Source organism: Lytechinus pictus, chromosome 3 (genome assembly GCF_037042905.1).
Source record: "Lytechinus pictus isolate F3 Inbred chromosome 3, Lp3.0, whole genome shotgun sequence".
Taxonomy (NCBI): Eukaryota; Metazoa; Echinodermata; class Echinoidea; order Temnopleuroida; family Toxopneustidae; genus Lytechinus; species Lytechinus pictus.
This window is the reverse complement of record NC_087247.1, coordinates 59,489,951-59,514,270: the sequence shown is the minus strand read 5'-3', so window position 1 is coordinate 59,514,270 and position 24,320 is coordinate 59,489,951. Positions and strand designations below refer to the sequence as shown.

Below are 24,320 nucleotides of genomic sequence, written 5' to 3'. Positions count from 1 at the left end.
TCTGACGACAAACAACAGGATTGTCCTTTCATTATCATTTTATCCTTTATACATTTGAAGGGCCTGTTTTATGATTTGCAATGGAAAATCACATTTTTTTTTCATGATTAAATGACGAAAACCATATAACCGTATACCAACTAACTTTACAAGTATATCAAGCAAATTTACCAGATAATAAAAAAGTGCATATATTATTTTTTTTTTCATGACTAACGTTAGTCTACTGAAGGATGTATTTGATAGTTTGGTCTTTCAAGATAAAGAGATAAACTTTTTAATGGCTTCTGATGACATTTTTTTATCAACATACAGGACAAATAATTTCTTCTTTTTAAGAAGATCGGGAAGAAATTGAAAATCCAGATCCCTAAATATTTTGTTCTGCATCAGGCCACGCCTCCCTCTTTGACCACGCCTCCATATATGTTTTTGTTTACTAGTATTACGATCTAAAAATACGATCGACCGCATGTGAGTCGACCTGCACGTACAGGTACGGTACCGGTACTTTCTGCTACTTGTAATTGTACATACCACGACCACCGAACTTTGCCGCCGCGCCGACTGTACCTTGTACCGCTTGTACCCCGCTGGCGATGGCTAGCAAGTTCACGCTGCACTGACCTCGTAAACAACGTCGGTCTGATGCACTTGGGCAGTGAAACGCGTAATAAATAAGGTCTTTGGGTCTTTGCATAGCAGTCTCGCAACGCCGCTCCTCCCGGCCGAGCGCTCCAGTCCTGGGATTACTGTCTCTCGAGCTAGCTCCATGTAACTTGCAGAAATTTGCTGCCTTTCAAGTTGCCATTTGCAGAGAAAAGCAGCTACGCCACGGTGCTACAGTACTGCTGTGTGGTCTACATACATCTACAATGTCAATTTTTGTCATTTTCGTAGATCTAGCATTCTATTTTTTCTAGGCCTAAAAAAATCTACATGAATGTGAATTAAGTTGCAATAAGGCGAGAAATCGGAGAATAAACTTAAGTCTGCAAAATTGGAAATTCAAAGTTTGATTGTACTTCGTAGACTAGTAGTAGTACTACGGTAAGTATCACCTGTCAAAAAACAACAGAAATTATAATCTTTAATCATGTTAATAGGTTCTGACTTCTACTAACTGTTCTTCATATTTCAGCGAGTGGAGTAGACTGAGTGCCCTATTGAAGGTACAAATTAAACAAACCATTTATCTACATCAAACCCTCAGATTTTGAACGGCGGTTTTAATTTATACCCGCTCTGAAAAACCTAGTTAGACAGGTTAGAGGATCCAAGAATAAAGATATTTAATTTCAAGCGCTATCAACATGATCAAAAGTGGTAATCAATCTTACGTAACTCTTCATCTAAAAGGCAAGCCTGAGTGTTGAGCAATGGGTTAAACAATTACATTTACAGCAGCTGTGATATTACGAAAGAGCAGCTCTGCCTGTAGCAGGCCCTTCGGTCTTTTCGGAACGAAATTGTTGTAGACCCTAATGCGATGGGGCCCTGGTATCTGTGATCTATTTTACTGTACCGAACTTTAGCAAAATGCTAATCAAATTTGGTGAGAAAAATTATTCCTTGAACATAAAGGAGAATGAAACCCTTGAAACTAGCTGAATCCATATTAAAGTGAAAAATCAAAGAAACATATTGTTGAAAGTTTGAGGAAGATTGAATGAATAATAAGAAAGTTATGAGCATTTGAATATTGAGATCACTAGTGCCATGTAGATCCTCCCATCGGCAATGCGACCAAGATATGTGATATCACACACGTACAACTCCCTCATTACTTTAGTACTTATTTCACTTATATTCTCACTTTTATAGAGTCTATCACAAGGTTAGGTGTTTTCTTTATGAGATGACAAGTACAGAGGTTTCACAACATTATATCATTGATGAATCGTTTGTCATATGATTAGAATGAGCAAAAAGAGATGTTTTGGGGTATATTTTCAGTGTCCGAATGGGAGAGTTGTACGTGTGTGACATCACAGATCTTGGTCGCATTGCCAATGGGAGGATCTCCATAGCATTAGTGATCTCGACATTCAAATGCTCATAACTCTTTTATTGCTAGTCCTATTTTACTCAAAGTTTTGTTGATCTTATTCTTTGATTTTTCTGCTTTCACAAAAGCTAACTTGCTCCAAGAGTTTCATTCTCCTTTAATGTTACAATCTGAATGCAGGTCATCATGGAAATCTTCACCTATTAAATTGTAATTATTTACAAGTAATGGTACCGAGGATATTGAAAATACCTCTTTCCAGTGGTCAGAGATAGTAATTGAAATTGTTTCCAATCAATAGGTTCTCTAATTCCATTCAGACATGCATGCATGGAAAGCAAAAAAGTGATGGAATTGGGGCAAAACAATCAAGAACTTGAACAACTTCACGACAATTTTGGAAAATTACATTATTTAAAAAAAAGATTATTACTTTTTTTTTGGGCTCTGTTTCAAGAGGAGTAACTATGACAATGATCTCTTGGTTGGGCCTACTGTTCATGAAAACTTTAATCTAATTCTAGTTAGTTTGAGAGATAATTCTGTATTTAGCCTACCTCATTTGATCCTAAAATCTTATGTTTATATATGTGTACCGGTACTTTTAACTTTAAAAGAAATATACCCACACCCTGCATGTTCTCATAAAATACAGGAATACGTTCTGGTTCCATATTCAATTTGACCTCCAGCTTGATAGATTATGCAACCGGAAATCATTTTAATGATCAAATCACCTAATTGTATACTGCTATAATGATTGTATATGTAAGCAATCATAGTATATGTTTATTGTCATTGTCTAAATGAAGATTGTATTGTTGACTTTGTTGTTATAATAATATTTTTATACAATTTTTTCTTTTTTTAAATAGTTTTTGTAAGTTGAATACATGTAAACAAGACAAACTATGTCCATTTATGGACAAATTATCCTCGCCAAGACTGGGGACAATATGAGACTATATTGGGAAATATAATGGTATTAGTATATTCCTCAAAGCCAGTCAATATTCCTTTGAAACAGTGAAAATGCAAATACTACAGCTGTAGTTGGTTTGCGCTGAATCAAACCTTATGTAGACCATGAATTTTGTGTTTTGAAGTGCTAATCTTCCTCTCAAATCTCAACCTGTATGAGCTGAAGAGTTGGACCATCACTGACTACCATGTATGTACACTGTCACAAAGCACGGTGTCTGGTTGAGCTGGGTCTGATCTATCCTGACCAGTCATCAGAGCTATAACCAGTGGAGCAATCCACCCCATTACAAGTAGCCTTCACTGTAAATTTACGTTCAAGAAACTAAAAGGTCCAGTCATTTTCTATTGTTTGTTTGATACTTAGCTTTGTTTAATGAACCCAGGTAATTAATGCTTTTTTCTGTGTTGACTATACATATATATACTGATAATCACTCAAGTCTTTAATCAAACATTTCTATTATCTCAAGGTTTCAGAGACCCAATCAGTGAATACTTTGGGCTGCTGAACTAAACCAGTTCTGTTATCAGAATGATAATCTGTTAGAATGTGTCTGAGAAATCAGACAAAGTGAGAACAATTTATAATTAAAAAAGAAGATTTTCTTTAAAAAACTAATTGAACCATTTGTGTTTAAGTGTTAGTAGATTTGTCTGAAAAAACGTTCTTTCTCCACATTTTCTTACTTTCCTGCATAGCAGAGCGAGACTGTAGCATAATTAATGTAGACAGCACTTATGGTGACAGTGAGGTGATAGCACCATCAACATCAAATCCTAACCAAGGTTAAGTGTTTTGAAGTGTTATTTCATGCAACCGTATTATAAGGCTCATCAAGTGTAACTGATGAATTGATAAAGTTTAAGGTCACATATGATCAAGGTCAGTGAAATTTGAGTATAATGTATCAAAATAAACTCATAACTAAGGTGAAAATTTTGAACTTTTTATGTCCCTATTCCATAAAATTTACATGCTTATGAAGTATGGACAAATAGATGACTGTAATTTTAGGACACTTTAGGGTCAATTAACTGGTTTTAACTAATTAAGAACTTAACCAAAGTTTAAGATTCAAATTATCAAGATTTTGAAATTGCTTTCATAGTCTTTTTTCAGTTAAACTTGGATATAATAATGTTTGCCAGGTATTATCATTTACCAATATCGTACATGATAAAAGCAGAGGTTATTTGAGGTTATTTATAGGTTATTTGAACTTGGGTTTTATCAAATATAGGCTATATAAATATAATGGATCTTTTTGCCAATTTCCATGGCATGGTTTGGCAGGATGGGGGAATTAGTGAGTATTGCTCTATGTTGGCTTTTGGAAGAGCCCTCCGACAGGACCGGGGGGGGGGGGGTAGAAGGATATTTGCCCCCTCCCCTCTTTCATAAATTTGAGAGATGAAGATTAAATCATTTTATAGTTCAAGTTAGTGCTGAAGAAGAATAAAGTTTTAAAGCGCTCTGAAATGTAACTTTTTTTGCTCTTCAAAACTTGAAAATTGTCTCACTTGATTGCATGGTATTTAGCTGATGGAAGTGTAAGATGCTGATGTAAGACATAAATAAATAAAGCTTCCCTTTTGCATACAGTTTTTTTTTTGCCTTTGCCTCCAAACATTTGTCTTTTGCCTTCTGCTTGCCCCCCTCCCTACTTTTAAAATATTGGTGCTGCCAATGTACAGGTGCACAATAGTGTTTTCTTTATTTGATTTAAAGATTCCATTTGTGGTAATGATCTGACGAAAAGCCAGGATAATATACAGTGCACCATGGAATAGGAAACAAGATAATCAGTGCCTCATAAATGCTATGTATTATTATTGTTATCAATGACCACTAAATTTTGTGTACATGTAAATAAAAAATTCTTTTAAATTCCATGCTCTTGTTCTCATGGTACAGTGAATCAATTCCAGCATGCAGATCCTAGATCTATGACAATGTGATGTGCCAACCCAAACCAACAAAGTCACCAAATAACCAAAATAGTTATTTTGGTCTTCAAGAAGTAAAACTTAGAAAATTAGTTTATCTGAAAGAATAATTCTTCATGCTGTCAAAATTTGAAATATAACGTGACTTAAAAGAAAAAGGATACAAGAGTTTCTTTGACAGCCCTTTTATCCAGATTGCTTGGAAGTTTCAAAGAGATTGCAAAGTGCTCATCTTAGACCCCATTCTCATCTACTTCAACTTCCTTAAACAACTTTGCAAAGTCAGTTTAGAAGATCACTTCGCTAGCCTTCTCATCACAATAATCTCCTGAACTGGTTTCTAAAACCTTTACATAAAAGCAATCTTGCTGCTATAGCAATGCTCTCATTGGGTTCACACGTTTCACATGAAATTTGAAACTGCAGCGTAGGCATTCTACACACTGAGTGTACTGAGGGCTTGTATCGAATGGGTGGGTGCTGGTGCGTTGCGTCGCGTTAAGGGGAAAGCACCCTTTCGTCCAAAGCCGCCCCCCTGGTTTTGCCATAAGGGTGTGTCAGTTTGTTTGTTTTTGTTATAGTGAAGTACAGTCAAGTATAGTCAACTCGTCCAATAGTATTTTAGCCATTTAGTCTAGTACCGATTTGGCCTAATTATCGAACCGTCTAAAATAAGAATAAGAATCATGCGCGTTTGACCGACAACGAAGACAGGAAGTGCATAATTTAACGTGATAAGAACATCGTGAAGAGCCTGTCATTTAGATTCAATATTCTATCATCGTGAGTGGATCACTCGCGATGAGAGAAAAATTGCAAGACGACGTGCGATGTTTTGTGCGGTTTTTCTGTTCTCATTCAGAAAAACGGCACGAAACGTGATTGAATTATTGCAATGATTCACTACCAATGTAAATGGCCCTTATGGGAGGTAGATTTCCAAACTGGTTCGTAAGACCATTGCTTTCAATACTGCTCTGAGTCTTCCTATAATTAGTTTCCATGAAAGTGGTTTAAGAAAGTAGATGAGAATGTGGTTTTATTCTTGAGTGGCCCCAAACTTAAGCTCTTGTTTTCTCACTCTTTGAAGATCTCATTGAATTTCTTTGAGTACTGTATTTGATTGAATTTCTTTAATATTCAATCAAGTTCTTGTGTGGGTTATGGTTGATCTATTTTGACAAGTTTTTTGCCATTCTAAAGTTTAGAATGTATGTTTTCAAGCTGAATAAAAATCTTAATATTCAGGATTAATTTCATTTTCCTTTTTAAATTTGATAAGCATTTCTCGTTGTTAGCTTCTGACTATGTTCTGTACAGTCCTAGATGTAAAAAAAAAAACTACACAAAGAAAAGTTTTACATAGCAGTTTTTTAAAAAATAAGAAGCAATACCAGGAAAATTATGTCCTGAAATTCATTTTGGGTGATTGATTTTTTGTTTTGGGTTGGCAAGTTAATTATGCTATGAATTCAACTTGATTTATAAAACTTTATCATATAATTATGATGTAAAATATCACAAGGCAGCCTTGGGTAGGCCTAAATATTTGTAATCATACATGTAGTTTTATACATGAAAATTGATTATGTTTCACTTACTCTATTTCTGTTAGCACAACTAGACAATGGAGTTGAGTTGTGTTATTTCCCTTAGGAGTTACGCAATTTATTTCCTGATGCTATAAAGAAGGAATAGATGAGTCAGTGTAAGTCATTATAATGCAAATTGTAGAACCTCTTTTGTATTTCATTTATTTAAGGCAGGTGGGCTGTGTTGGAATAGTTGTGAGTAAGTCAATTAATTGAACACTGTATACAAGTAACTCTGAGTTTGAACATATCGATCATATTCAGACATGAATTCTTAAAGGTCATATCAAGGCTACCTCAGCAACCAGCTGATTTGAATCAATATAGAGGAAATCAAATAAATACAGCATGAAATAAATTAGATGTAAAGTAAGTAAAGGTTTACTTAAAACCTTTTCCAAACATTTGTAAATGTACACTGTATACATGTATGCTCAACATGGGTGGTACAGTATACAAATGAGAGAGCCAATGTTGTCAAACATGCACTATTTTCTATGTATTTTATCATGAAATTTGAAATATCTATTTATTCGTAGATTCACCAAATATCTTGATTTGAATAAAGTACTAAATGCTTAATCCACATTTTAAGGTAGAATAAAATCATGGTTTACATTACTACTCTGGAAGAGAGATTGTTCATTTAATTTAAAAAAAAAAATTATACTGTCCGAATAGTGCTTTGTGAAACTGCATTTTCTTTTGATAATTTTTTAATGCCTTTTTTAATTCCTATAAATTCAAATTTACTTGTTGTTTAGATGGACTTGGCCTTTTATGGTAACTTTAGTTTAAGACACCGTTCTCATTACAAACCTAAAAACTATTTGACCTGAAACCAGTTTGGAAGATCGCTTTGCTAGCTTTCCCATTTGATCACCCAAAAGTGGTTTTTAAAACTTCATGGAAAGCGATCTTGTTGCTATGGGTATGCTCTCAGTTTCGCGCAAAATTTGAAACGGCAGCATAGGTATTCTCCACGCGCCATGTTGCGAAGATCGCTTCCCGAAGAATGGTTGTGTCCTCACGCTAAAACCAGTTTAATGTGGCAAAGAGATCTTGATAACTATATCGCGATGTGGTTTTCTGAACCAGTTTGGAAGATCGTTTCCAAGACCGCTTCCACCGTTCTCATTACACATTAAACTGGACACCGTTCTCATTAGGCTTTCTAAAACTAGTTTACTGGAAACCGGTTCAGGAAACCAGTTTGGAAGATCACTTTGCTAGCGTTCCCATTTGATCACACGAAAGTTGTTTTCAAAATCACTTCAAGTAGAGCAATCTTGTTGCTATGGAAACACTCTCAGTGGGGTGACACGTTTCGCGGGAAATTCGAAACCGCAGCGTAGGCATTCTACACCCGTCGTGTGGAGTAGCGCGCTCAAAATGTGCAAAGATCGCTTCCCAAAGAACGGTTGTGTCCTCACGCTAAAACCAGTTTAACGAGGCAAAGCAATCTTGAAAACTACATCGCGAGGTGGTTTTTTTAACCGGTTTAGAAGATTGCTTCCAAGATCGCTTCGACCGTTCTCATTACACGTTAAACTATAGTTTCCACCAAACTAGTTTTAGGAAGGTAGTGAGAACGGTGTCCTAGTTTCCACTAAACTAGTTTTAGGACGGTAATGAGAATGGGATCTAAATTAAAGTGTTTGTAAACTTTGTACTTGTAGTACTTACTGAGCTGATATGAGATAAATTTCAAAACAATAGCAAAGCTGACCCCAGATACATGTATGTGTATCCAGCTGTTTTATGAAAAGAATAAATATACAGAGATCGAAGGCCAGAAAGGGTCACAGTTTTATTCCTGATGATTTGAAAGGAAATCTGTAGTAGGCATGCATATTATCAGTATCTGAGCTCCTTAAATATTGATTCAATTTTTGCTTGGAGAAAATGAATATAAAGTATTGACGTAGAGTATTTCAAGATGTTGATTTGTTTCAGTTTATCCCTAAAAGAGCCGGGTTATTTGGACCCCTCTCACAGCCGGGGGAGATGGATTTCGCCCCCCTGAGATCTCCACCTTCGATCGCACGAGCGCCACAAAAATTTGCACAGTGGTAGCGTGTAATAAAATCTACAAGGATGTATGGTTAAATTTTTGAAATAATAAGATTTTTCATTTAATGAATTAATTATGCCAATTTATGCATGAAATAAATCATTTGCTCTGATCAACTATCATACGGCACCAAAACTGCTAATTTTTTATTCACAGACTCTATGTAGAATCCCGATCAAATGTACTTCAAAAAAATTTGGTATCGCAATTTTTTTTCTTATGTATTTTTTTTTTTTTTTTTTAATTAGTTTCTTATGTATTTCTTTGGTTTTTTTACTTTTTGTTTTCTACTGTTTTTTGATGAAAATTGTTGCAGACTTAATCCAGATCATAAACCAAAAAATTAATCAAGTTTAATAAGTAAAAGTAGAAATAATGATACATTTATGAATTTTGGCTAAATACACAATTTGCATTGGATTTGTACATGAATTCACGTTTTTGAGCAGTTTTGGGTCTGACATGCACTTACGTAATGTTGTGTAATTTCGTAACCGCGTACCCGGGCATCGCAAATTTGGTCTCAATAGTTGTACAAGATTTTAAAGTAAAAAGTCAGCGAGCGGCGCCGTTTAAAAATTTCACGCGGCGGATTTATCATGAAAAATGTAGAGGGGGGCGGAATCCCCACCCCCCTCCCCGGGGCTTTTAGGGTTAATATTGCATGTCGTTTTTAGCAAGTAAGCCTTCTGCAGCGCGCAACACTGGCACTGGTCCGACGGTCCCAGACCAGTAAAAATTGCTGTCGGGCCAGTAACTTTTCAGAAATAGCCAGATTTACTGGTCTGACATGACCAGTAAAATATATATCAAACTAATATAAATGATATTTTCTCCTCTTTAGTAAATAATATAAATGGCTTTGGCATCTTTAAAGTGGCTTTCCAAAACTGTGAAATGGTTCGCATGAATTGTATTCTCTGTGTGTATGTGTGCACTGTTTGTTAGTAAAAAAAAAAATTGGGGGGGGGAGGCAATAAAAGACAGCAAAATAAACAAGTCTTTATTTGAATTTATTCATGTTTTTCTTTATTTTGGGGACCAGTGAATTTTAGGTTTGGACCAGTAAAAAATGGAAAAACTGGGTATCTACTGGTCCGAAAAGAACAGGTTGGACCAGTAGAAAAAGAGGGTTAGTGTGGAGCCCTGCCTTCTGGTTAATAAACTTTAATTTTTTTTATTTCGGAAACTGATTTTTTATCTTGTCTCAAGTTATGCTTAACTATTTTTATAATTATCATTGTAAGTATTAGTATTCAAATCACAATTTTATCAACCTCATTGTTAATGTTGTTATTTTTGTTGTTGATGTTTGCAAAATACACAATTACATGCATGATAAACAATATTCACCAATCAACAGATAACAAACGTTGCTGGGATTTAATAGCTAGTAGGAAGGCAGGGAGATGGAGATGGTGCCATGGCAGGCAAACTTGAGTGATCTTGGATTAATAGGGACAGTCTATCATCAGAAAAAAAGAGGAATGAAAAAAGGTTAGCTAGGCTTGAGTCAGAATGAAATGTTTTAAAACAAGTATGCCAACATGTAAATCATTTAAATAATCACATGCCATTTTATTATTATGATGATTAATAGTAGAAATAATGCTTTTGTTGTATGCAACTTGCATAATCTTTCCATAATCCTTCTTATCTTCATTTTACAGAAAAACATGGCTATGTTCACTGTGTCATATGGTGGTTTAGATGATAAATTAAGTGGTGAGTATAAATTCTACAAGTTCAAGAATCTTGTCTTGCACTTTTTCCAATGAATAACTTGACACCTTTGCTGAAAGTTAGGGTAAGGCTATAGGTCTAAAAGTATTAGACATATAGCCTTACATATCAAGAATAATCAATAATCCCTTTATAATTCTGTGCTTGCATAAGAAAGCAAATTATTCACTGAAAGAAATAGAAAGGAAAGGGGGTTGTGAAGGGTGATCAACACAAGAATGGCAGGGACTCAGGTTTTATTTTTCTACTGTGTCACCAAATAATATTGTGAGGTACATTGTGACTGTATAATTCAAGATGAATGTTTTAATACAACTTACCTCTTTCATACCCAAATATGAGAGGAGTGCCAGACATACCAGGTTCATAATGATTCCAATATTATCTGGCTTTGTAATTAGACATAAACCCCTGGTTTGTCAAAATGTGCTAAAGCAGTCTGAATTTTCAATAGTCACTGTGTCTTCTCAAAATGTAGCACTGTGAATATGTGTTAGACCATGGAGGTAATAAGAATGGAGTGACAACAATATGCACAAGCTTCCAATTTCTAAAGAAGTACAAAAGAAATACACAGGTGCAATGTAGCCTGTGTTGACGACCTGTGATGCCGCCAATTTCATGGGAAAACTGAAAAATTATTTATGGTAAAAAAAAGATAACTTGGATATTTCCATTTTTATTTGAGAACAAACAGATATTGAACACATGACGAAATGTATATCAAAGGTGTATTATGTCCTGGTATTGGGCGAAATATTGAATGATAACAGTTTTTAAATGTGACAAAAGCCAATAATTTGACATCTTTTAAATCAACATTTTACAAAATCCCACACACTTCCACACTATAAAAATATTAGTTTGTTGGAATGTAACAATTTGTGATGCAATGTGTCAGAACCAGGGCCAAATGCAGCCAGTCGAGTAATTTCAAATCATATTTTAAGAAACATTGCAACATTTGTTTTTGCTGTCCCCTGTCAAAGTGAGCAATGTGTCTGCTTATATAATCCAACCAGAGGCAGCGTAAAGTAATTATCATTACAAAAGCCTATTTCCTTTTGTAATTCGCCTGTAAGTCTGTAGTTAGGCAGGAATCGTTTGTCTACAATCTGCAAGAAATATGCAATGAAACACATGTGTAACATATTTTATTATTGCGGCATCAAAGTGGCTATAGAGGGAAAGTGTTGGATGGTTCTCCATGTCTTAAATCTCCTTGGTTAGACTTGCCAAAGACTCACTTCTTTATCAAATTATCAATGAGACAACTGTTTGAAATTCCTGAATACATATATAAGTCCATTCACCTGTGAAGAGTGTTAAATGCATTTGTTGTGGTGTGGCCATGCAGGTAAACACTATTTGCGTAATGTAGCAAAAAATATTGAAAGGCCAGGTAATTGATTGCATGTTGATAATAGTCTGATAAAATTGAATGCTTTTTTTCAAAATAGTGTACGGTATATACATGTAGTCAGAGGTCAGTGCTTTTGTCTATGCTTTAATAGTGGTGTTTTTCTTGGGCAGACTGCTTTCTTTAAAAAAAAAAGCCTAGCAGTCTGACTACCTTAAATACTCCTTGCTATTCAAATGTGTGGTGTTCATTGGAGCACACATGAACAATATGTAAATGTAGTGCTCACATAATACAAGGAATCGTTGACTATGAAGTTATCTAATAGTTATAGAAGTTGTCTTGGATAGAGGATAACAATCGTCTGTCCTACATGTCGCATTCAAGGTACTTCTTCTATTTCCACTACTTCTTATAGCAACTTTATTTCCACTTGGTTTTTATGATCTATGCTCTACTGATTTGGTTCAACTTCAGATCGTCAAATGGCAAAGGAGAGATCTCAGATGCACTTTGCAGCAAGTCAGGGTCAGCTGATGGTACTTCATAGTCTGATTAAAGAAGGAGCCAGTGTGAACAAGAAGACTAGTATGGGATACACCCCTCTCCATGATGCATGTTGGACCAACCATTCATATTGTGCATCTCATCTACTAAAGGCTGGAGCAGAGGTGAACATTAGAACTGTGGCCTTTGTTTTCCTTTTATTATTTTTTATTTGGGGAAGCTGGATACCAAGTTTTTTTTTATAGATTTTTATATCCCACCCTAAACATATTTCAAAGTCTCAGTTACATTACATGTATCTGTTTCTTTTTTGTCTTGCCTGAATGAAGTTCCACAGAGACTTAGTTTTTGAAAGTCAGGGATTCTACACAAAAACATTGTACTGTTTGATTAATGAAGGTGAATTCACATTTGTAATGGATATATATATATATATATATGCTTCTTTTGATGTCTTTTCTTCTTCACTCTCGTTTACCCTTTTATATTAGTTTTATATGTTTTTATGTGTGATTAAACATAAAACAGGGTATTTTCTTTGTTTTGTGAACCTGTCCCTTAAATTCTTTTGAATGTTGCAATTGGTGTTTGGGCTTGATGATAAAAAAAATTAAAATAAAATACTCTTAAAAATCGCCATGAAAAGAATTAATACCATTACAAGTACATTGGTCCACCATTAATCAAAGAGCATTATGTGTTACCAGTACAAATTAGCAGTTAGCTAAATCCTGTACTTAAAATAATAATACAGGTGTTATAGTCTTAGAATTAAAATTCTCATGAATTTCTAGTGACCCTTTTATTTGTAATCTTTTGAATAAACGGATAAGACCTACCCTCTTTAATAGGATGAATATTATTTGCAGATGTGTTTCCAGTGTTAGTACCTCTAGGTATTCTTTAATACTGTTTGCAAAATACAGAGCAGTCAAAGTGTAAATAAAAATTGTTTATCTTTGTTATCTTATTAAATTAACCAAAAATAAATTAGTCTATGATGAGCAATATAGATAATCTGAATGAACTTTGGCCTTATTAATAAGCCAATTTGTAGATAAAATCTGAGCATGTGCAAAAAGGGTATTTGTACAAAAATCTAAACCCTGACGTGAAACTTCCTGAGGATTGCCCGACATGGCAACATTTGAGAAATGTTGTCATCTGGGACATGTGCTAACTACATGTACAAACTGGTTTATCATAAAAGACTTGTTACATATTCTAAGCATATTTAGTGCTATCACATTCTCAGTACAGTATATACATGTATTTTAAAAGAAATATTTCTTTTTTATTTGACCATCAAACTTTTAACATGGTTTTGCATTTGTTTTGAAACCACTTTGTCAAAAGTTGACTGAGCTTCAGTATCAACTAATTGCAGATACATTCTCTGTAACATCCTCTTTAACCCTAAAAGGCCGGGGAAGGGGGTGCGGATTCCGCCCCCTCTACATTTTTCACGATAAATCCGCCGTGCAAAATTTATCAACTGCGCCAGTTGATTAAAGCAAATGTTTTATATCATGTATAAATTAGCATAATTCATTAAATGAAAAATCTTATTTCAAAAAAATTAACCATACAGCCTTGTAGATTTTATCACACACTACCTCTGTGCAAATTTTTGCAGCGAATGAATGAGGCTAGTACCCTTTTATACATATTTGCTAGGGATGTCTATGTTGAATAAAATTAATGTTTTGTCGTAGTTTTGTCAAATGGTGAAAAGATAGAAACTTGAATTTTCTTTTCAGGTTGATGCAATGAGTTCCGATGGGAAGACTCCCTTGTCATTAGCAAGTAGTGTTGGAAGCAAAGATTGTGTGAAATTACTCTTGGATTGGAAGGCAAAAGTCAATGTTGAAGATGAATCTTGTCCTTCACCATTGCATGCAGCTGCAGTAGCAGGTATGATGTAATCAGTCTGTATCAAATCAGTCGGTATTCATAGCAAGAAAAAAAGTCAATACTCTGTGCATCATTTGTTGAATAAAAACATGAACAATGGTTTTTCTTTTGTTTTTGTTTTTTCATCCTGATAAGTTGCTTTAGAATTTAAAATTTGCCATTCATTTTAAACCTGAATTTTACTACTTAGAAATCAATATACCGTGGAATGTGTGATATCCAATAACCTAGTAATAATCATTGCTGTAAAATGAAATACGGTAGAAACATGATTGATTGAATTATAGAATTTGTTACAGTAAAGTAGGCCTACATGTATACTAACAAATAATCACTGGTATTTAATGTGTCTAAGAAAAATTCTCAAAATTCACAAATCAAGGCTTGTCAATTTCGATGAAAGAATGAAATTTAAAAGAAATATTTATGGAAAACTCATCCATACTTGATTTACATTATGGTACATCATATTAACATGTATGAAACTGTTTTCCTGTATCACTGTTGGTGTTTGAAATCTGGAATGTACATGAAAAGGAAGGAAAGATCAGAAGTCATGTCTATTATTGTGAGAATCACTGTTGTGATATGATAAGACAAATGTAAAAGGGAAGTTTTGGGCATCTGGTAGAAATTACTTTAGAAATGTTGATTATGTGGTAACAAATATATAAAATTTTGTTTTTAGTCACATTTACAACACACAGTTTGTTCAGCCTGAACATTGCCGGGTTTTTTTTGGGGGGGGGGGTTTTATCATACATATTTTCATTGATACTGTATGGTATATAAATAGCGACCCTTAGCAGGAGACCATTTTAATGTAATGTTCTTATAAAGCGTAATTCTAACTCAATCAATATCCTGACAAGAACTTTAAAAATCTACAATTTTCACTGGGATTTGATTTGAAATGTTGAAAAGTTTGATTGCATATCTTACTGTTAACAGGTCATCATGAATGTGTGGACCTACTAATTGATGAAGGGGGGAATGTAAATGGTAAAAATCCTTACTATGGGACACCTCTCCATTCAGCATGTGGGAAGTCAAGCAAAGAATGTTCTTCTTCATTAATATCATCAGGTAAGTTCAACAAAGGAGCTCCTTAGCTCAACCCACAACATCCATATATATTCAGAGGGAAGAGAGTTAAAGCCCATGTTCAGAATTCAATCAAACAAAAAATAAGGATTTTAGGTGGTTTCACATGATTTTACAGGGATACACAAAAAGGTATATGCAGAAAGGGTATTCAACCATTTAAGACAGCTTTTTGCTAAATCCAACTAATCCTTGTTAAAGATTTTTTTTTCATTCCAAACCTATTTGCCTCCATGGATACAACTCTCATGCTTGGATGAATCTATTTTTAGACATGTACACTGTTATCTGAAAATGGTATTCATAATGGACATACAGAGATCCATTATTGTGTTCTAGCATTCTGTTCATTCATACCATTTTACTCTAATGCGTGCATGAATAATATCTATTATATATTGTTTTGTTCTTAGAGTTCTTTTCATTCATCTTACTCTGAGTGCATGTCTAAAAGCTTTAATAGTATGTCCATCTTTAATGCTGTTTTCTGACTTTGTAGTACCAAGCAATTATTTATACACCTTTGTATTCTCCCTTAAATTCAGGAAATTCTTTGTCACATAAGTCATCATTTTTATACGCCTGTCCTACGGGACGTATGGTGTATCACGCTCGGTGTCCGTCCGTCCATTAACTTTTCTTTGTAAACGCGATAACTTCAGTTTAACCTAGAGGGGAATCCAAGCCAAATAAAAACTTGTTTTTATAAAAATTATAGGAAAAAGAAATACCAGACAAGTTGATAGGTGAAAGTTTAAACAATATTGGACAAATAATAAGAAAGTTATGAATTTTTAAAAGTTGTAAATATTTGTAATCACTACACCCATGGAGACTTCAAATTGACTGCATATGTGATGTCATAGTGATGTAAGGCAAGGACTACTCTTCCACACTGTGCTGCACTCGACCCAGGTGAGGTGAATGGGTACCCGGCAGGAGTAATTCCTTGCATGCACTGAGCGCCGGTGATGGTAGCTCGAGCTAAAGCCAGGGTAATAATAGCAGCGCTTTGTATCCTCAGGCAAAAAGCGCTTTATAAATCCAGCTATTATTATTATTCCATGTACATAACATTGCTAAAATGTCATTTTTCAAGGATTCCCCTTGAACCTAGGCTTATATAATTTGGTGTGTATGATATTAGCATAGATCCCAGGAAGCCTATTGATTTTGAAGTCAAAAGGTCAAGGTCACAGTGAAATTTTTCATCTTACCCTTCTGAAGTCCTTGTAAACGCGATAACTTCAGTTTAACTTAACCTAGGCTCATATAATTTGGTGTGTATGATACTAGCATGGATCCCAGGAAGCCTATTGGTTTTCAGGTCAAAGGTCAATCCATGTATCACACTCGGGTTATCCGATTACTGAATATTCCTTTTGATTCATTTACAGGTGCGAATATAAATGCATTGAGAAAGAGAGACCTTCAGACTCCTCTCCATGTTGCTGCTACAGTGAATTGTGATCAACTAGTGCATTTATTAGTATGTAATGGAGCTGACATCCATGCAAGAGACAAGCAATCTAAGAAGCCTATTGACCTTGTAGACAAAGAGTCCAGTGCACATACATTATTACAGACATTTATGAGTATGTTTATTTCAATTAATTTCAATTTATTTTAACTATAAGTTATACCATAATGTAATGAAGCATCAAACAAAGTGTTTAGGGTACCTCTAAAGCCGTCGCTCTTGGTAGGTACCAAAACATAGACTAGGGTTCCGTAACTCAAAGCTTTAATAGCGACTAAACTTTACAATTGATTTTCATAGTTGATTGTACACATTAGTCAATGCAATTAATTGTTTTCACTAATCCTACGATTAAATGCTAATTATTAAAGCTTTGTGCTACCTAGTCCATTAGGCTGTTTTACAAAGTGTTGAATGTGATTTGAATTCATCATTCATTATCAATATCAATCAATTATAAATTTATACCAGTTTTGTGTACCATATGGCTTACTTTAACACATTTAACTGAAGTGCAAAAGAAATTTACTAGATTTACAAAGATGTTGTTTACATCAAGAGTAAATAATTGCAATTATTAGTGCCTCATAAAATCATTTTTCTGTGTTTCTCCTTTTTGTTTTATAGCAAACCCAGAAAGCCTAATAAGTTTATGCAGAAATCAGATTCGCACTTCTCTTGGCCCGTCTGCCCCACAGAATCAAGTAAAGGATTTGGACCTCCCTCAGCCTCTCAAAGAATACATCACTTACACAGAGAAGCCATCTTCATTCTAGATATTATCTGAGGATCTAGAATCAATCAAATCTAATGTCATTAGCAGCGTGACAGACATTGGCTCTTCTATTCTTTGAAACTTGTGACTTACTGGAATCAGACTAATCAGAAGGCGATGTAGTTAGGTATGGACGTAGTTTACTAATGGCTGTCTACCATTTTGATATCAATTAACAACTCAATGTTGAATGAAGCAGCTGAAGAATCAAATCAATTGTTTTGGACATTATACTCTGATTACGTATCTATTATTCTAGATTGTTACATTATATGATCACCATGCAACTCATCACTTTTCTGTGCAACTGATAATTTTTATTTTGAAAAAAATAGTGAAGTTTATTTTGAGAGAGATCTGGAAATCACATTTCAAATTGTAAATCAAAACATTAAAAATCATGTTGCTTTTATTTTCATTTGAAGACTGAAAAGAACAGGCTTATAATGATAAATATATAGCAAGTAAGAGAGGATAATGAGAAAGAGAGAGAGAGTGAGGAAGAGAAGGGAAATGGTTGGAGATACAAAGACAAACTCAAGAGATGACATTGAAGAGAGATAATAACTTGTGAACTGAATATATATCTCCCAGTGGCGGATCCAGGTCTGGGCACATCTGGCCTGTGCCCCCCTTTGAGAGACATAAGAAATATTACGGGAATATGTCATGCAAACGCAAGTGAAGACCTTTTTAATTTTTTTTTTTTTTTTGCTTGCCAAACAACCATTGATTGGGAGTGTGAAGACCTTTTTTTGGGGGGGATGTTAATTTTTGTCTCACCTGCATAGCAGAGTGAGACTATAGGCGCCGCTTTTCCGACGGCGACGGCGGCGTCAACACCAAATCTTAACCTGAGGTTAAGTTTTTGAAATGACAGCATAACTTAGAAAGTATATGGACCTAGTTCATGAAACTTGGCCATAAGGCTAATCAAGTATTACTGAACATCCTGCCTGAGTTTCATGTCACATGACCAAGGTCAAAGGTCATTTAGGGTCAATGAACTTAGACCATGTTGGGGGAATCAACATCAAAATCTTAACCTAAGGTTAAGTTTTTGAAATGTCATCATAAATTAGAAAATATATGGACCTAGTTCATGAAACTTATACATAAGGTTAATCAAGTATCACTGAACATCCTGCATGAGTTTCACGACACATGACCAAGGTCAAAGGTCATTTAGGGTCAATGAACTTTGGCCAAATTGGGGTATTTGTTGAATTACAGCCATAAATTTGAAAGTTTATGGATCTGATTCATGAAACTTGGACATAAGAGTAATCAAGTATTACTGAACATCCTGCCTGAGTTTCAGGTCACATGAACAAGGTCAAAGGTCATTTAGGGTCAATGAACTTAGACCATGTTGGGGGAATCAACATCAAAATCTTAACCTAAGGTTAAGTTTTTGAAATGTCATCATAAATTAGAAAATATATGGACCTAGTTCATGAAACTTATACATAAGGTTAATCAAGTATCACTGAACATCCTGCATGAGTTTCACGACACATGACCAAGGTCAAAGGTCATTTAGGGTCAATGAACTTTGGCCACGTTGGGGGTATTTGTTGAATTGCCATCATATCTCTATAAGTGTATTGGTCTAATTCATAAAACGTGGAAATACGAGTAACCAAGTATCACTGAACATCTTGTGCGAGTTATAGTAGTTTTCAAAATCAGCACTGCTGCTATATTGAATCGTGTGATGCAGGTGAGACGGCCAGAGGCATTCCACTTGTTACTCTACAGAAATGCCCCCGCCGCCTTGGGAAAACGAAATCCTGGATCCGCCCCTCTTGATAACTCCTGTATGTTTTATTTTTATATTAATTTTTTCCTACAAATGTTGCTGAAGTCATACCCTCATAATGGATTTAAAGACATAGGAAACACTCTTTTGTGCAATGTATGTATTGTGAAAAGTGACCTAATGGATCTCTTATTTCATGTGTTTCGTTGCATACGATTCCAAATAGATTGAGACAAATTGTCTAAATTTGGCCAAATTTTCTTGCATGGTTTTCCAAATTCAGTATTAAATATGTTAAACATATATATTAGGAACTCTCCTTGAGCATGGGCTGTGGGTCAAGGGGGGGGGGGGGGACAAGGGTACAACTTTGTGAGTTGTGGTACATACATAAGTCCCTATATGTAGTTGCTGTTTATGAAATTAAATATGCATGGTTCATTATTTGAACTTTTACATCTTATTAAGTGCAGGTTTGAGGATTTATTTCTTCAGGACAATTAACAAACTGTATTAATTAATCTTGCACAAAATTGTAGTATCCATAAAGATACAAATATATTCAACACTTTAAACTTTCTAAATATACATTGTTTTGGGTTTGTGGTGGATCAATATATTAAATCTAATCAGCAATAAGGGTGGATAATTCTTGATTACATAACTTTTTTTTTCTGACAGGGTGTATATAAGAAAAGCTCTCTGTAATAAATCATTTCTGCTGGTTAATTTACTTTACGTGATAATTTTTTTTTACAATTTAGCAAGTGTCTAATTAAATTAAAGAGCTATGCATTTTGTTTGTGATTTATACTAGCAAAGAAGAAACAATCATGCCATTCATGTGAATTATGGTAGTAAATGATCAACTTTTCAACTACAATAAGTGCAATAATTATAGTGAAATAAGTGATAGCTGCATGGAAGGATTTCAAGAGTTTGGTATACCGGTATATGTAAATAATCTTTTTTTCTGTTTATTTTAATGTACCATCCTTTAGATAACTGTTTGATTGACACCAAGATTAATCTTTGATACTGGGAATTTTATTTCCTTTCCCTCCAAAATAAAGCCAAATGCACATGTGACATATTATTGTAAATATTTATTGCATCCATATGTTCCTCATCAGTTATATGTTATACAACATGAATATGATGTAATAGAAACCTGTCATGACAAAAGTTGTGTGAACTTACTCTTTGGGGTACTAATAAAGGGCAATATATTGTAAAAGTGAAAATCCACTAGACTCCTTAAACCTTGAAGAAGTACTCTCCCAAAAAGGAGAGGTTTAGAACTGCTGTATCATTGCTTCAGGTGATGTGGTGATCATGTGGTAATGTTCTTCTTTGTGCACTATTATACAGTGTGCTTGGTGCAGGTGGTGCATATATGTCCCTTTTACAGCATCTTAAGGGGAGGGGGAGGCAACATTTGACAAACAATGTTACTCCTCTGAAGCCAGTTATGGAGGTTGTAATTACTAATTTACTGATAATGTTTATTATAGTGATTCTCCTGATACATACAAGGAAGCATGCCTGTGTTATGCGGGCAAGAATGAAAGCTGTATCATGTTGGAATAAGAGGAGTTGCCATTTCAATTTGATAATACAGAACAAGTCTTATTCATAACAATAATGGGAAAATTATGCCCGTTCTTTGCCTTTCACATGTTTTTCTATATTCACTATTGTACAAATGAGCTAAGAAGTACTGGTATATACTCTACGCACAAAATAAAGCATTATCTTTCTTATACAAAAAAAAAGTTATCTCGCAATGTTAATTAATAAAGTAGAATAGAAACTGTAAATATTCTGTTTAGCCTGAGGTACTTTGAAATTCCTCAATATTTATATTACTGATATCTTTCACGACTGTTCATGCTCATTCATAATGTGCAGTGTGGGTGTGTTAATTTGGGGAACTTGATATCTAAAAATGAGATATTTTAATAGTGAATTTAAATCAGACTCGCAATAGATGGTTTCTTTTAATACTATGTCACGTTTTCATTGAAATTTGATTTCCTGAAACAATGGCTAGCGCAGTGCAGGATGACCTGTGAAGTAAATGTCAAATCTGTTGCGTGCTAATTAAAATTTAACTTTCCCTTTGATGCTACTCAAGTACAACAACTTGACTGAAAACAGAAAATAATCACAATGCTTGTTGCCATGACTTGAGTCACAGACCTTTTTCAATGGGTAATCAAATCAGCTTTTGTTTGTTTTGTGTTTTTTTTTAAGAGGGGGGGGGGGGTGTCAAATGTTCAGCTTTCCCAAATTTGGAATCTAAATCCATCTCCCTTATTGAGAACAAAATCAGATTTTACTACGAAAAAGTGTTGTCAATTGTGTAAACAAGAGGTAGTTTGATATCATGGCTGAGTGAATAAAAAGTGCAAAATGCCAAAACTCACTTGTAATGTGGTATAAAAATTCTGACCTGCAATGTTTGAAAAGTGACAGGTTTATCTTTCATAAGTGCTCACTCTTGCATGACTGGACATATCAATTCCATTTTTACACAGAAGTTACCAACTGCAGTAATACTTCTACCAGGATATTCTAGCATTTTGTGCTATGTTTAGTATGATTAATTGCCTGAGATGAAGTTTTTATTTCATGATAAAACTTTTATACCGTAGTAGTTTCATCTAATGCTAAATTTGTCTCTTAAGTCTTTATATGTCATCCTAACTTGACAAATACTGAATACTCTCTTTTAAATTTGTAATGACAGATACAGGAAATAAAAAGGATGAATAAGAAGGAATGGTCATATCACATACAACTTTCATTCCTGAAATATATGAAAACAAGCACAACTCAGTTCATGAAGCACGCTATGAAAACTAAAATAATAAGCTATGAAATAAAAAAAATGAAATCTAAGAAAAAAAGAAGAACTAAATTAAGGTTCACTTGCTTTCATAGAATATTACAATGTGCAAAGCCGTACTGTATACAACACAAATATGTGAGATGATTTGTATTATCTATGAAACATGACATTTTGAAGAAGAAAATGTCTGAAATAATGATTTATCATGGTTTTCCTGATTTTACTCTTCCATTCTTGAAAAATGGCAACAGATAAATATGTTACATTGTTATAATGAATTTTGTGAATTCATTTATTTCGTTTAATGTCCGTAGGATACATCTGTAAGTGTTCATTTCTTTTACAAATGAATATTTTATGTTAGAACAGGGTATATCAATAAATGCCTTATTTTAGTAAAAATGATTTGTCTCTCTGTTTGAAGAGGGTATAAACATGTATCACGGGGTATAGTATCCGCACATGATTCAGTACTTCACTTTTTTGCCTGAGAAATTATTGAACTTGGTCTATTCAATCAATAATACCTTGAACTCCAATTGTCTGTTGATGGTCCAAGTGGGTATTCCATATTGCAAATGGAAGTTTCTATGACTTGTTCTTTAAAATAAATTGTTGCAAAGATGAACAATCATTGCCTGATATGTAATGTTATTGTAACTTGCCACTATTCTCCATGAAATGCTTGAGTTTGATTAGCCATTGAGCCCTGTTACCATGGTAGTTACAATGAAAAGACGTTTTATGCAACAGAAGTACACTTCATGATAGACCTACTTCATACCCTTATTACTTTTCCACTGTCTAAACAGGTGTTGAATGGTAGAATATGAAAATGCATTTTCCCTTGCATTGTGATTGCTTCACATTGCCATTGGCTGAAATACTCCAGAGAGAATGAGTAATGTACATACATATCATGCAGGCAAAAAAGATAGAACCCAATGATAGGAATAATTAGTAATATAAGTGCCCATATGTTGTTAATAACCAGGTAATTATAATTATAACAGGATTAATGGATGCTCTTGAAAGTAATGGGCGATTTCTAATTTGGTGTTGGACACTGATGTTTTGGGTAATGCAAAACTCACACCAACACAGCATCCATCATATAACACCAAACCTGAAATAAGGTTGATGCTAGGATGGATGTCACTTGGTGTTGATCTATCAACATATATTCATAATTCCAAATTCTGCCTTGGAGCTAGGTCTAGTGGCCTGATAATTGTTTTCTCAATACCACCAATAACATAAACTTCTACTTGAAAATCACCCACTGAAGCAACATTATATTAATGTTTTCCTGTTTATTTTATACATAATGATATACATGTTTACAATACGCACAAGTTTAAGTACCTCCTAATTGCAGCTGTGTAAGTAGAAATCTTTTTGTTAAGATGTTCTAGCCTTGGAATTCATGATCAAAGCATTGTCCTAAAAAAGTTTAATCTTTGTAGATTAATTTAGGGGAGGGGTAATTTTATACTTAAATTTCAGAATTGTTTATTTTAAGGATTCTGCAATATTTTAAAGGATTTTATCTTTTTATCTGTTTTATATTCAGATGTCTGTTTCTGTACTTTGTCATATCATTTCTTGATCATATTGTGATGCCCGTAGTCTAAGCTATGCATGATAAGTCTGAAATGGGACAACTGAAATTATTACTGTATGTACATGTATGTAGAACTCAATAAAATATAATCCGTATTTTATGATTCTTGCTCTTGTGATCGATTTATTTCTTCTTCAAATTAGATGAATATATATCTTGCCTGATTACCAACCATCAGGGGCTTGTATATAAGTTATTATCAATGATGGTAACTTTGTCATCTATTACTATTTTATTTTTATTATATTCAAACAAAAGAAATAGTGAGCAAGGGACATCATCAACTCTTACATTATGCATGTCTGATCTTTCTCTATTGATTCAATTCAATAGTTTTCTGGGGTGGACTTGTGCTTATCTTGTTTTCATACATTGCACCTATTTCTACCATTCTCTAGTGTTCCTGGGGTATTAACATTTTTTATTAAATTCATTTATTTCAAATTCAATATAAAACACTGAAAATAAATAAAGTAGATCAAAACTTAAAACTTTATATCATTCAAGCCTCTATAAGGGTACTTTATAATGGCTTATTTCACTCTTAACCAGTTAGTTTACAACATGTCCAAGCAGTGGCGGACCGTGACCC

General features: G+C 34.2%; 1 protein-coding gene across 4 annotated transcripts; it reads left to right on the top strand.

Annotated features, from left to right (window-relative positions):
- Positions 1-398: 398 nt before the first annotated feature.
- LOC129256181 (ankyrin repeat and SOCS box protein 13-like) lies at positions 399-23,828 on the top strand. Of its 4 annotated transcripts, XM_064097488.1 has the most exons (8): positions 525-1,050; positions 3,695-3,778; positions 10,276-10,330; positions 12,186-12,379; positions 13,976-14,129; positions 15,081-15,215; positions 16,631-16,828; positions 17,341-23,828. In XM_064097488.1, the coding sequence occupies exons 3-8, from the start codon at positions 10,282-10,284 to the stop codon at positions 17,487-17,489; spliced, it is 879 nt and encodes a 292-aa protein (XP_063953558.1). In that variant the 5' UTR covers positions 525-1,050; positions 3,695-3,778; positions 10,276-10,281; the 3' UTR covers positions 17,490-23,828. The 4 variants fall into 4 exon arrangements, with proteins under 4 accessions (XP_063953556.1, XP_063953558.1, XP_063953555.1 ...); XM_064097486.1 differs by lacking the exons at positions 525-1,050; positions 3,695-3,778 and adding an exon at positions 399-496; XM_064097485.1 differs by lacking the exon at positions 3,695-3,778 and having other exon boundaries at positions 547-1,050.
- The last annotated feature ends 492 nt before the right edge of the window (positions 23,829-24,320 follow it).

Bases quoted from the DNA above. Each gene is read 5' to 3' on its own strand.
- LOC129256181 (XM_064097486.1), top strand. From the start codon at position 10,282: ATGGCTATGTTCACTGTGTCATATGGTGGTTTAGATGATAAATTAAGT. The intron at 12,380-13,975 runs GTGAACATTAGA...TTTTCTTTTCAG, and splicing joins TACTAAAGGCTGGAGCAGAG to GTTGATGCAATGAGTTCCGA. The intron at 14,130-15,080 runs GTATGATGTAAT...TACTGTTAACAG, and splicing joins GCATGCAGCTGCAGTAGCAG to GTCATCATGAATGTGTGGAC.